The 13,475-nt window shown below is 45.4% G+C and overlaps 1 protein-coding gene across 4 annotated transcripts in view; it reads right to left on the minus strand.

Annotated features, from left to right (window-relative positions):
• Positions 1–954: 954 nt before the first annotated feature.
• Positions 955–13,475, minus strand: part of mylk4b (myosin light chain kinase family, member 4b) — a 29,407-nt gene continuing 16,886 nt past the window's right edge. For 2 of the 4 annotated variants that reach the window (XM_035176510.2, XM_035176509.2), the window contains 12 exons: positions 7,668–7,749; positions 6,767–7,199; positions 6,433–6,653; positions 5,655–5,760; positions 4,778–4,871; positions 4,264–4,373; positions 4,032–4,173; positions 3,617–3,687; positions 3,398–3,526; positions 3,079–3,310; positions 2,320–2,368; positions 955–2,223 (listed from right to left, as the gene is read on the minus strand). In XM_035176510.2, coding sequence (XP_035032401.2) covers positions 2,213–2,223; positions 2,320–2,368; positions 3,079–3,310; positions 3,398–3,526; positions 3,617–3,687; positions 4,032–4,173; positions 4,264–4,373; positions 4,778–4,871; positions 5,655–5,760; positions 6,433–6,653; positions 6,767–7,199; positions 7,668–7,749 — 1,680 coding nt within the window. In that variant the 3' untranslated portion in view covers positions 955–2,212. Of the gene's footprint in view, positions 2,224–2,319; positions 2,369–3,078; positions 3,311–3,397; positions 3,527–3,616; positions 3,688–4,031; positions 4,174–4,263; positions 4,374–4,777; positions 4,872–5,654; positions 5,761–6,432; positions 6,654–6,766; positions 7,200–7,667; positions 7,750–7,861; positions 8,194–8,988; positions 10,190–13,475 lie in introns of those variants that run through there. The other 2 variants (XM_035176508.2, XM_035176511.2) reach the window with 2 other exon arrangements.

Here is a 13,475-nt window from a genome sequence, read left to right on the forward strand (position 1 = left end):
TAATTTGATAGCAAACATAATTGTATATGAACGCAGGCATATGCAGTGCAAATCCAATAACATCCACATTTAAGCGTAACAACTTGCAAAGCAAATAGTGTATTGTTAAAAATATATTCTTACTGTTTGTATAACAGAGCACGACAAGAATATCCGGGAGAAGAAAAACACATTTGAGGCGTAACCAAATACACTTAAGGCTCACACACACACACACACACACACACACACACACACACACACACACACACACACACACACACACACACACACACACACACACACACACACACAGGCTTGGGGGTTGTCCTCTGGGCCAGCGACAGGTCCTCACTTGAGTCCTCTGTTTAGTTTTGAATGATTCAGTTGGACTTCCTGATTCCCCTTCGTCATCAGCAGCTTTTAAACAACGACACCTGCTCTATAGGTCAGATAAAATAACGTGGAATTTAAATCTCTTGTCTTTGTTTCATTACCTGTGATGATTACTTTTTTTTTAAATCGATCATAAATGTTTGGTGGTAATCAACGCTTACTTACAAATCTGAAACTTTTTTATCTATTTGTTTTCTGATGACCTCTCACGGCCCACCTGCAGTGGCTTCACGGCCCACCAGGGGGCCGCGGCCCACACTTTGGGAATGAGGCCCTCTATAGGCCATCTTATAAAACTGCTCTTATGGAAGAAAAGAACTTGACATTTATGAATTTCTCTTTGTGCTTCCATTTATCTATATATATATAAAAAAAATATAATTTATCATTTTACTTTTATTCTGGAGGCAGGAAGCCCATATAGGTAGTTTTAATGTTTCCCTTTTTATTTTCTAACTCTTGAGAATGTGGATAAGTAGGAATATGAAGCAAACGAAGCATAATGTATATGTTAGTAGACTTTTCCACACATACATGTATAAAACTCAGTTTAGCAAATAGGAAATGGTCACACACATATAATAACCAGGTCCTGTTATTTATTTCCATAAATGTGAGAAACACTGAATTATTTCCGGGTGTGCTTTATTTATTCATATTCTTTATATTCTACATTTATTCATCTCGTTACACTAAGAAAACTTGAAAAAAAAGAATCATAAAATCAATGAAACAATCATTCAAATAAATCACAAAGCTTTTTCCACTTCCAAACGGAGCCGCCGCCGACTGAGTGGCGAATATTCACCCAGCTTCCCGCGTCTGATAAAGAGCGGGACGACAAATCACTGTTGACTCTCTCCGTCGAGCTGAACTGTGAGTTTTCCACGTAACAAAAAGTGAAATCAAGAGTAAAACACAGATGAAAAGCTTTGCACTTCAAGTACAGTCTGGCGTTGACCCGGTGAATACGTAAGAATCCACTTCAGTCAGAAAGGTGAATCAGTCACAGGTAGTATTCTGTTGTTCTGGTGCCTTCATGGAAGGTGACAGGGCTACTCCAAACTGCCGAAGCGTGGGGCGGGCGGGCGAGCGGCGTGAGTGTCGAACAGAATCGATCGGTGAGCGTCGGCCGGGAAACGTCTGCATGCGGCTCTGAGACACGAAGCAGTGCTGCTATATACAAAATAAATTAATCAACTCCAGCCGGGGCTCCGTGTGTGTGTTCTTAGCTTATGATTGAGAACGAGTAACGTTTTTTTAAAATAAGACTTGAAAATTAAAAGAAAGAAAGAATTCTGTATCCACAAAAAAATATAAATCATTTAAATACTTCAGTCTATACTTCTTGGAGAAATAGGCCAAAAGGTGCAAAGCATGCAACAAACCAGGACGACATGACGAACACATCACTGTCAGTGGGACGCTAACATTTCTTTTTTTTTGGGGGGGGGCGGGGGTTCTTTACCTCTGCAGCCAAACATGAAGCTTGATGCAGAAGTGACGAGTGACGCCGGCCTTCAGTCTCTAACACGAGTCCTTCTTTTACCTCGACAAGCGTCAGAGCTCGTCTGGGGAGAAGTCGTGGGCTCTGCAGGGCAGTGACCCCCCGCTGGGAGACCCTCTGTGTCTCCACGGCAGCGATGACAAAGAAACAAAAGTCTTTTTTTCCCAGGGTCCGAACATCAAGCTGCGGGGTGGGGTGGGGGGGGAGGCGAAGCTAACACAAGGAGGCAGAGAGGAGGGTTTTTCTTTTTAGGAGCCATACGGGTACAGCAGCATTGGTCCGGTGTCGGGCTCCGAGGGCGCCTTCACTGTGGGAAGGCAGGTGGGAGCATCACAGTGTTTCTGAGCAGGGAGACAGGAGGCAGGTTGGTGAAGTTAGAGTTTAACTAATGGGATTAACGGGTTATTTAAGATAAGGGATGAAAAGGCCGGTCTCACCTGCAGAGCTCTCTGGTGATGGAGTGTGTGTGGAGTGGCACTTGTTTTTCTGCAGAGAGAGAATCAGATCAATTAATGCATCGATTGAATAACTGTGTCTGTATGCTACTACTACTACTACTACTACTACTACTACTACTACTACTACTACTACTACTACTACTACATAGTACTGCGGCTACTAGTATTTGCTAGTAGTTCCTAAGTCAGGGCTGGGCCATGCTTTTGACGTCAGGGCCCAGAGGCTCTGGAACTCTTTGACTGAGCAGATTACACTTAGCAGCACTTCACCTGTTTTTAAATCATTGTTTAAAACGTGTGTTTTACAGGAAAATACTTTTCATGTCTGGTTTTAATGGAAATTGTTTTTGTTTTGTTCTGTGTTGTTTTATTTCCATGTATTTTGCAAAGCACTTGGTAACCTTGTTGAGGTAAGTTATAATTATTATGATTATTACAACAGTAATACAAATGTACAGGTTTGATTTGTTAATATTAATAAAATAAAAAACATAAAAAATACTATTAATATCATACAAATATACATAGATATACATTATCTAAAATTTAAATATTGATATAAAAATCATGTAAAAAACTTTATAAATTTTTTTATAACTAATGTTTGTTATATATATTATCTGTTAATTCCAACACGTGACCAGTGCTCTGATTGGTCGGCTGTTGCCTGGTGTTCTGGTTGTCCACACCAGGGGGCAGGAGTCATGTGTGTGACCATGACAGTGATTTCATCCTGACCTTCTGATTCAGGCGGTAGTGCAGACTCCGGTCTGACAGCCACGGGTGTCGGAGCGACTCTGCGGCGCTCATCCTCCAGCTCTTGCTCTTCACCAGCAGACGCGTGATGAAGTCTTTGGCCTCGTCCGAGACGTCCGTGAACTCCTCCTCCTCAAAGTTCCACTGGCAGGCCAGGATGTTGTTCAGCGTCTCGTTGTCGTCGTCCCCGAGAAACGGGGACAAGCCGCTGAGCCTGAAAGGAGACAGAGGTCAGGGGTCAAACTGCGGCTGGTGTCTGTATACTGTGTGTGTGTGTGTGTGTGTGTGTTGGACCACGTACAGCATGTATGTGATGACACCCAGGCTCCACATGTCGGTGGGAAATGAAACAAACTCGTAGTTGATGACTTCAGGGGCCAAAAATTCCGGCGTTCCAAAGTTGACCTTGAGCTTCTCCCTGGGTTTGTACCTGACACAGACACAACAACAGACCGTGAGACGCACGTCTGAGAAGAGACTGATATCAAAGGTGAGGAGAGAGAGAGAGAGATGCTTTCACCTCCTGGCCAAACCAAAGTCAATGATTTTGATCTTGTTCGTGACTCTGCTCACACAGAGAATGTTCTCTGGCTGAAAGAGAACAGAGGAGAGGAATTATTAGAATTATTATTAATTATTAAAGATTAAATGAAGCTGGCAGATCCAGAATTTGCTCTTTCTCTAACTTTCTCTAACTCTCAAGAAATGACGCAGAGATATAAACGTGTAGCATCATTGAAACTGGACAGAAAGGATTGTTTTGTCGTTGTTTTTAAAAGTGTGATTTCTTTTGGTTTTTGATTCTTTCATGTGTTTTGTCCCTTGTATCGCATTTAAGCGATTGACTGGATAAAGGGAAATAGAGCATAAATACTTGTTTAAATACTTAAATAGGTGTTGAACTGGGAGAAGGTGTCATCCTGGAGCAGGTTTACCTTGAGGTCCAGGTGCAGGATGTACATCTTGTGCATGTACTGCAGCCCCTCACAGATCTGCCGTATGAACAGCACCGTGTCCAGCTCCGTCAGGTTGTAGTTCTCGTCGATGATGCGGTCGAACAGCTCCCCTCCCTCCACACTGCAGCACACACAGGAGCACACGGATGTATTTACAACCACGACGAGCTTTTAAACTCTGTGGTATTAACACGCACAAATCCAGACGCACTATTCCATGACCAGGATGATGTCGTGGCGTGACTCGAAGGCGGCGTACAGCTGGATGAGGTTGGCGTGGTTCAGCTGGTTCATCACCTGGATCTCGTTCCTCACGACATCCTGAGGATGACCGGTTAATACATGAGCATGATTCTGCCTGGATAAACGGTTGTTGAATAATGTGTTATTTCAGTGTTTGTGTCCTTCATTCAGACTCTTGAAACATCAGATTTTTTTAATTGAGAAAAAGACAAACTGTCTGTGCTGTGTTTAAACAAGAGGCAAAACACTAGAGCAGATGTTTCAGTGCATGGGGTCACTTCTGAGTTTGACAGGAGGGAGGAGTTATTGTCTTTACAAACCATGCATGGTTGGTTGGGTGGTCAACTATGAATATCTGAGGTGACAATGTGAGCACAGATCTGCATGTGCTCAGACGTCAAACCTCCTCCACATCACTGTCAGTGCTAGATAATCTGAGGAAACGGACATCCCACTGTTTCATATTCAGAATTCTGCTGCACCTTCTCTTTCTGGCTCCTCGCTTTGATGATCTTGGCGGCCAACGTCAGCCCGGACGAGTTCTCCGTGCACTTGTGGACTTGTCCGAATCGTCCCCTGAGGAGAGAAGCGCAAAGACCTGTCATGAGTCAAACACAGACATGGACACAAGAAGCAGAGAAGAAGAAGAGACGTCCTAGAATTCGGATTATTTTAATAACTATGGAACTCAACAGAGGCCCAACTGTACCTGGGATTCAGTCAAGCGTCACCAAATTAAAAACTATAAAAAATGCTCACAATGTTAAAGAAAGTATGATTTGTGTGATCTTGCTCACAAACAGACCAACAAACTAACAGACGGGTTGAAAACGCACCGTCCTTGGTGACGGTAAAAACTATTTACTCTCGTGCTAAAAGGATTAAGATCAAATGATCATTTAAGGAATTTGTCATCTCCAAATTCCAGATAGTTTCTGGTTCCAACCTCTAAAACACAAATTATTTGCTTTTCTCTGTTTGGAATCATTGTAAATTGAAAATCTTTTGCACTTTTAGTCAAATAATTCATAATAACACTGTAACATATTGTTCATTATACCGGGTCCCTTCAGTAATAAGGACTCTGTACTGTGCCATTATGTCAGCCATTCTAGAAATGTGCTTGCGTGCCGAGCAGTAATCTCCAGTTGGAGAGGCAGGATTTAGCATCGAGCTCTTACATCACAGAGCTCTGCTATAGTCCCCCGAGGCTCTCAGTCCACTTCAGAGGGCAATAAAAAAGGGTCTTGGAAAAAACTGTTAAGCGAGTGACATCCTCTGTTATTTCATTAGAGGAGAGCGACGTGTCCAAGTGTCCCTGAAATGAAAATAACGTCCTGTGGTTTCCTCGTCACTCACCCCCCCAGGACCTCATCCCTGTTGATGGTGTAATAGGTGCCTATCTGATGGGGCTTGGGCGTCACGATGCAGTGTTCGAACGGGGCCAACGGCGGAGGGCTGGAGTCTGAAGGAACACAACACAGGAAACACAGAGAAATAACAACAAAATGAATTGATAAACAGAGTGAGAGAGTGAGAACAGAGACTTGAGGACGAGGCCCCGGACCCCAGAGACAAAGTGGATGAAAATAGCAGCGTGCCGACGCCTCATTATCTGCTCGGCCAGCTGCGCCGACTGACACGTTACTGACGCCCGAGCCGACACTGGATCTGCTCCCAGGGAAATAAAAGTCAAATGTCACCAGCTAATAAGAACGTCGAGTTTTTAACGGAGACGCTGCTGCACATGAAGTTCATCGCAACTTCATGACAAACAGAACCAGAGCCAAGATTCTCTATAAATACTGAGGCATAAACATACAAGAAAATACTATAAATAAAATATAATTTCTTTGTCCGACCCAAATAAAATCATCCTCGTTAACTAAAGATCTAGTTTTTCAATATGATTTTATTAGAAGTATTTGTCTTCTAGTCTGACACACTGTTAAATCAAAAGGTAAATACGTATATAAAGCATCTGTCACTTTTTAGTTCAAAGTTCAAAACCAGCAGGATTTGACAAACTTGAGTTAAGACCTAAATTTCAAAATAAAGGTACAGACTTTCCCCTCCCCCCAACTTCCCCAGATTGGCCCTGATTGCTTTCCGTACGTTCAACGACATCATGGCTTACCGATAATGAATTCTTTCACCGTCGGCTCCCCGTCTTTCGCCTCCTCCTCTTCCTCCTCCGGCTTTGCTTCGTCCGACTTGGCGTCCTGCTGCTCGCCTTTCTCCACCGCCGCCTCTCCCTCTGCGTTCTCCACCTTGCTCTTTTTGAGGTCGTCCTTCACCAGGTATTCCTCCGTGACGCGCCGCTTGCTGCAGGTGGCCACATCCCCGACCTCCTCAGAGCTGCACATTCACAGGAATAAAAAATCTATATTTCCTTTTCTCAGATTAAATTGGAATAAAATGAAACAATAAACACGATCCAGTGTGAGCAAAGTGATTCTGTAGAAAACTACCTTTCCTGTTTTAGGAGAGGCGTCTTGCAAATGTCTGCGATGACACTCGGGGCCTTTTCTGACTCTTCTGCGTCTCCTTTGTGCCTCTTCTTCCCTTCATCCTCCACCTTCCCAGCTGGTTCCGCTCTCACGTCTTCTCCCTTTTCCTCCTCTTCCTCCTCCGGCTCGGAGTCCTCAAAGACATCCTCCTCCCCCTCCTCTTCCTCCTCCTCCTCTCTCCCCTCAGAGGTCGTCGTCCTCTCCCCTGACTGCGGGGCAGAGATGTGAGGTCCATCCGGGATCAGCTCGGCCGGCTCCTGTCGTCTTCCTCCGCTGCCTCGGTCGTCTCCTCTCTGGGCCTCAGCCTCTGCGTTCACATGGGAATGCTCAGCGTTCTGCCTGTTGAGCTTCTCCACCTGCTCCTGCAGCTCCGGCTCGTTCAGGGCCACCGAATCTGAAACATACATTTTATTTTTTACATTGCAAGATGGATAATCTTTCATTGAATAATTCACGGATCTTGACAAAAAAATATGTCGACAACCACTGATTACAGACCATGAATGAGCTGCGTTTATATAGAGGTTCTAAAGTGTGTCTCTACAGTGTTTGTCTAATTCACACACACATTCATGCTGATGATGCAGCCATAAGGAGTTCAGTGACTTGCTCAAGGACACTGCCACACATTCAGGAGGAGCCTGGGATCGAACCAGGAACCTTCTGATCACTAAACGTCTGCTACCTTCTAAAGTCTACTGTTTCTTTGGCTTTGTACTTTGTTCTCTGCACAATGACAATAAAGTTGAATCTATGTGGATATATATGGATGAGAGCTGCTATTGTTACCTCTTATTACTGTAATTACTGTTTATATTTTTGACATGTCACGTGAATAAACTCAGGCGAGTGACGGACCGACCTGACGAATCTTGGGGCTTCCTCTTCTTCTGGGCCTTCAGACCCTTCAGGCTCAGTTTGGCTTTATCCTTCTCATCCTTCGCCTTTGAGAAGAAAGATGAAACAAATACTTTAGATACATACATTTTATACGTTACCTACAAATACAAAAGGGGAGTTCAGAGCAAAGTAAAACTTCACAATAAATCCCCTCAACTCAAGTCTCGTTTCCAGTGATTCTTTGTCACTTGTCAAACAGTCTGGGGAAGTGATTTGTGGGGTTCTGTATCCAGGAGTCTGATTTCTGATGGCAGCAGCACAGTTATATATACTGGAGATTTCCATTTGCACAATAGTACAACAAGCCAAACTGTTTGTTGCTGTTTCTGCGGTTGCCCCGTAACTCAAGCGTGATGTTCTGGGGGACGGATGCCTTCCTTGGACGAGGGAGAGGAAAGGTCACGTATCATCTGTGGCAGGCGACGTCCCGCACGACACAGGAAACTGTTTTGTTCCCAAACGTACCGGACAGTGATTAAAGAACGTGATATAAGAGGAATATAGATAAAAGCTTTAAACTGCTGTGATGATCCCTCTGGGACATTTGACACCTCCGACAGAAGCCGTTTACTTTGACACACGCTCCCATTGCTGAAAACAGCTGCTGAATCAGCATAATCCAAGTGTGTAAGCATGCACGCACGCCCACACACACACTAACAAACATGAACATAGTGGTGCAGACTACATGTGGTTACATACATGTGCACGAGCCCGGCAGTACTGTGGCCTGTTCCGAACAGCTCATGCTAAGGGCTGTGCAGCTGCAGATAGAGACTTGGTTCTGATAAGAGAAGCAGTCTGACTACTTAACATTACAGACAGCGACTTGTTGAAGTACAGCAGGACTAAGAATAGCTTTACTAGGAGCCATATCAGCGCCAAGAGGAGTGGGTGGCAGAGTTACACTGGAAAAATAAATCTTAAAAACAACTTGAAAAGATGTGCTTTGTGTGTTTTAGCCACAAAATCCTTAAGACTTCAGCATCAGCCATTATAGTGCCACAGCACGCAGGTCCGAATTCCACCAGGAAGACGCCATTTGCAACCTTTCAGACAGCACTTAATGCATCTGCTGCAATGATCACAATGCAATCAGACTCCTCACTATGCTGCCATTAACGACATGGCACACGGGGTTAGAAGCACTGTGGGAATATTGCGTTACGCTTCCCCTCAAACGCTGGAGATGGAAAAAAAAGAGCAGTGAAGACACAAGTAGGTGGAAAGACTTTGTGGTTTTTGCAGGTTGTTCTCGCACCTTTGCGCCTCGTAGCTCTCACCTTCTTGCTCGCCTTGTGTCCAGGCTGTTTGAAGAGCAGCTCCACCAGCCTGGAGCTCTTCACCACCTCCCCGATGAAGCTGATCACCTGCTGGGTGCCCTCCACCAGCTTCTCCACGCCGTCCAGACGATGTCCATGACTCTCCGTCCACTCGCTGGCCCTCTCCACTGCCCCACGCAGCTCCCGGCACGCTGCCCCCACCCCGGACTCCCGCCTTCCGCCGTGGCCGGCTTCACGCATGGAGGCCAGATCCTGACCCATGCCCCTGACATCCTGGGACAGGCCGTCCAGCCGGGTCAGGACAGTTTGCTGCATGTTGAGCAAACGCTCCATCTGAGAGCTCAGGGAGTCGATGCGGCTCTCCACGCCGTGCAGGGCGGCATCGTGAGAAGAGGAAGAAGCTTGGTACCCGCTAAGAGACGACTTCCTTCCACCAGGCTTCTGACCATGAAGAGGGTTCGGGTCGTAAACCCTGGCTAACGAGTTGACCAGGGTGGAGTTCATGGCTGATTTACAGTAGACAAATAGCAAAAAATCTTTCCTTCACTAATGAAGTCCATTCACTTTCACGTAGGTTTGATGGAAACTACAGCGAAAAACCATATCACAGGACAAAGCTGCAGGCAGAAGAAAAGACACGCAGGGACAACAGAGACGTCTCCAACGCAAGAGCCACAGAGTTGAGTTTTAAGAATAGCAAATGGCGATCCGACAAATTAAAGTGCAGCCCCCTTTGGACGTCAGGCACCGAGGGGCCAGTGATAAGAGCCGGGGGCTCGGGTGTGCAGTTGGGGATTGATGGGGGTTAGGGCGAGATGCTGGAGAGGGTCGCTATGTGACATTTGAGACACTTCAAAAGCCCTTCAGTCAGGTGTCAGAATCCCAGGAATCTGGGGCGGAAATATGACGCCGTGAAAAGAAAGCACGACAAATAAAATGTGCAGCCAATAGACAAGAACACCAGGTCCTCATTTCTGATGATGAAGAACTCGTGGACAGTTTCAGGAGGTGGAGTTGTGTTGTGAACAGAAGTGTTCAGTGTATTTTACACAGCATGGATCTAGGCATTAGAGGCTATATGGAGGTATATGGTTTTCACGTTGTTCCACAAGAGGAAGTAGGGTGACAGGTGCAAGCATGTGCACGGCCGCAGGCGCTTCATGAACCACTTGGACGTGGGTTACAGACACAAAGCATTGTGGGTATTTCTGAAGCTGGTAAAATGCCACTTGGTTCTCTAGGTTGAGCCAGAGGAGGTTTCAGGTGAACGTCGCATCATTTCCAATCATTTCCAGAGTCGAGAGCCACAAGACAAATCATGTTTTTATTCCTATAACTCTGCTTTGGATGTTGGATTTCTAATTGTATAGCTAATTTTGAATAGCTAATTTGTTTTCCTATTATAATTTAACATAAACATTTGTGATTGTTTTTTTTGTCATGGTTAAATATTAAATTCAATAAATAATTTTGACAATAACAACCTGCATCATCCTCATTTAAGAGTTTAACTCCATCAATGATTTACACTCACTTGTGAGTTTGCTAATATTTTTTGTTGCATTGCCAAATTCTTTATTGCTTCTATTCTGGATTTTATATTTAAATATCATGTAGAGGGTTAGAACTTTAAAACTTTGCAAAGTGTAAACAGCTCCGTTAAAAGTTTGGTTGCTCTGAGGAGTTTTAAAAATGTTTTGGTTTTTATTTAGAGTCCATGGTTCAGAAGGAGGTTTCTTAATATAGGCTCGTGCACGGTCACCGTGAGGGTCGAGCAGACAACGGAAGAAAACAGGAAACAGGTGAAGCCAGTGACATCTAAGAAGTGTTGATACAAGAGGAGAAGGGGATTGTGGGAGAGGAAACTTACTGCACACGTGTTGTTCTGAAGAACTGAGAACGAACTGAGATAAACACACAGATACTGACACACAAACGTTCATATTCGTGAACAGACACGAACGTTTGACACTTTCAGAGACGTGTCTGACTGCGAGCGTTGACCTCAGACTTGTCCCCGTCTGGCTGCAGCAGTATCTGCAGAATCCACGCCGGCGCCTATATACCGGCACCCATCTGTCAGCACTGGAAAAACCTGACCTGTACCCTGTATGTCCCGAGCAGTGTTCCCAGGACAGACGGCTCGTCAGCTGTCGGGTTTAACACTCCAGTGTATCCCCCAGTGGCCATTTAGCAGCTAAGGTGAGAATGAATGAGAACACTGTGCAAGCGCATTGGCGGAGCGGAGCGCGCACGATGGAAACATGTTCCACCGGGGATCGGACAGAGGAGAACCAGTTTACCCACTGACCTGGTTTGTAAACATCACGACATGGCGTTCGTTTCCCGCTGCCTGTCATCCCACAACTCATTTTATACTGAGCTGACCCAGAGACTTAAAGGTGCAGTCCACGTAAAATCTGCCTGAGAGAAGTCAACTCCAGTGTTTAAGGAGCGTTTCCATCATCTGGTCACAAACCATCGACTCCTGTTGTATGTTCCGCACAAAGACTTTAGATAAAGATGGACGACGCATCTCAAGTCCCGCCCTTTATCCAGAAACGAAGCCAAAATATCCCAGATACGAACGCTGCCATCTTACCCCGATGACGTCATTTGGAGTCAGAGGTCAGACGTTTCACCTCATTTTTATATCATCAAATAACGAATTAAAACCAAACTTAATCAGAAAAAACTTGAACAAACATCAGTGTGATAAGAACGACCCTAAAACAACTGAAACCATCTTTGTACAAACATGTTTTACTTTGGTTCACGTCCCATCCACGAACATGAAGGAGGCAGGGTTTATGGTCTTTACTGCATCCGGCCACCAGGGGGCGATCAAGACACTTTGGCTTCACTTTCAGGGAGTCATCATGTCGTCCATCTTAATATATACGGCCTGCGATCGAGACTCACCACGTACTAAACCACAACCACTACATCAGGTTGACTGACGCAGCAGGGAGCCTTTAAGGTCAATGAGGACATCATCACGGTGGCGTTTGATTGGTGGAGGTCCAGTGTGGAGGTCAGAGGGCAGAGCGAGGTTTAACTGTCCCCAGCGGGACAATCCCTGGAACCCCCCGTCAGCGATGGTTACTTGGAAAGACGAGAGGCGGCGTGCTATCGCAGCAGCAGAGCGCTGAGGAATGACAGTGACGCCGCCGAGCCGCTCTGGACGCGTATAGAGTTACTCAGCAGAGACTCAGACAATACATAATACTTATTCTAGCATGAGTGTCCCAGTAATCCCACATCACTGCGGCGCGATGGGCGCAACAACACGCATGAAACCAGCTTTAAGGCCACAGACACAGTAATAGACTGCGTGACACGCGACAAGCGTGACAAACATGCGGCCGCTGCTGTGAGTCCACGTTTAATCCCACTGGGGCAGGAACACGCCGACATGAAGGCAGGAGCAGAAAGTAATTAACGACTTTCACTCAACAAGAGGTTAACTACATGTTTCTAAATACTGTGAGTGGTACTGGGTTTTAGGGATTCACCATTTCTGTTCCTCTTTTGTAGATTATTAAAGAATAAACTGAAAATCCATATGTTTCTCAGGATTCTTGGCATTTTATTTTATAACTTCTGCAAAGTAGTTTGTTTGTTTGTTAGTTTGCACGATTACGCAAAAGCTACTGGAATAATTAACATGAAACTTGGTGAAAAGATGTGGAATAGATCAAGAAAGATTTGTGGCCTTAACTTTAACTTTATTAAATATAATTTTCTCTGTTCTTGTACATCTCCTTGTGTTTCCTTGTATAGCACCATATTAATACTCAGAGTATTGACGCGCTCCTCGAATCAGACAGACTTTGTGGGTGTTCCTCGTAATAGACGAGACATTCTGGCCCCCGTGACAAACGGCTCAGTGACGGCCCTCTGATCTCTGGCATGTTCCGGCTCCGGAGCCCCTGAACCATCCAGGGTTTCCCTCTCTGAATTGGCATCCCTGCCCGCAAAGGAACCACCATACCATCCCCATGACTCACATCACACTCGCCTCACAGAGACCAAAAATAATCGCCTCACAGAGACCTCACAGAGACCAAAAACCTCGGAGCCTCCGAGGTTTCAGGAGCTCAGACGCCCGGAGGCAGCTCGGAGCAGAGCCGCCGCTCCTCCATGTTGAGAGGAACCAGTAGAGGTGGTGTTCAGGCCTCCAGGGCAATTTCCACTGGAGCTTTGCCAGTAATGTCAGCAACCACAAATGCTGGAGAGACGACATATCTAACACCTTCATCAGAAAGGAACTGGGCCACGTCTGGACCGACTTGCTGAACCGGCTGCAACAGGCGAGCATCAGAAAATAAAATGTGTTCATTCAGAGGATCCTTGTGATGTTACACAGCCTGTTAGTCGCCACCTGCAGGTTCCACTAACACTTTACATTCATTAAAATCAGTTTGATGGTGGAGAGACTCTGAATATCTACATGATTCTGCAGGAGACTTTTAAAATATGAAGGA

Source organism: Hippoglossus stenolepis, chromosome 14, assembly GCF_022539355.2.
Source record: "Hippoglossus stenolepis isolate QCI-W04-F060 chromosome 14, HSTE1.2, whole genome shotgun sequence".
NCBI lineage: Eukaryota > Metazoa > Chordata > Actinopteri > Pleuronectiformes > Pleuronectidae > Hippoglossus > Hippoglossus stenolepis.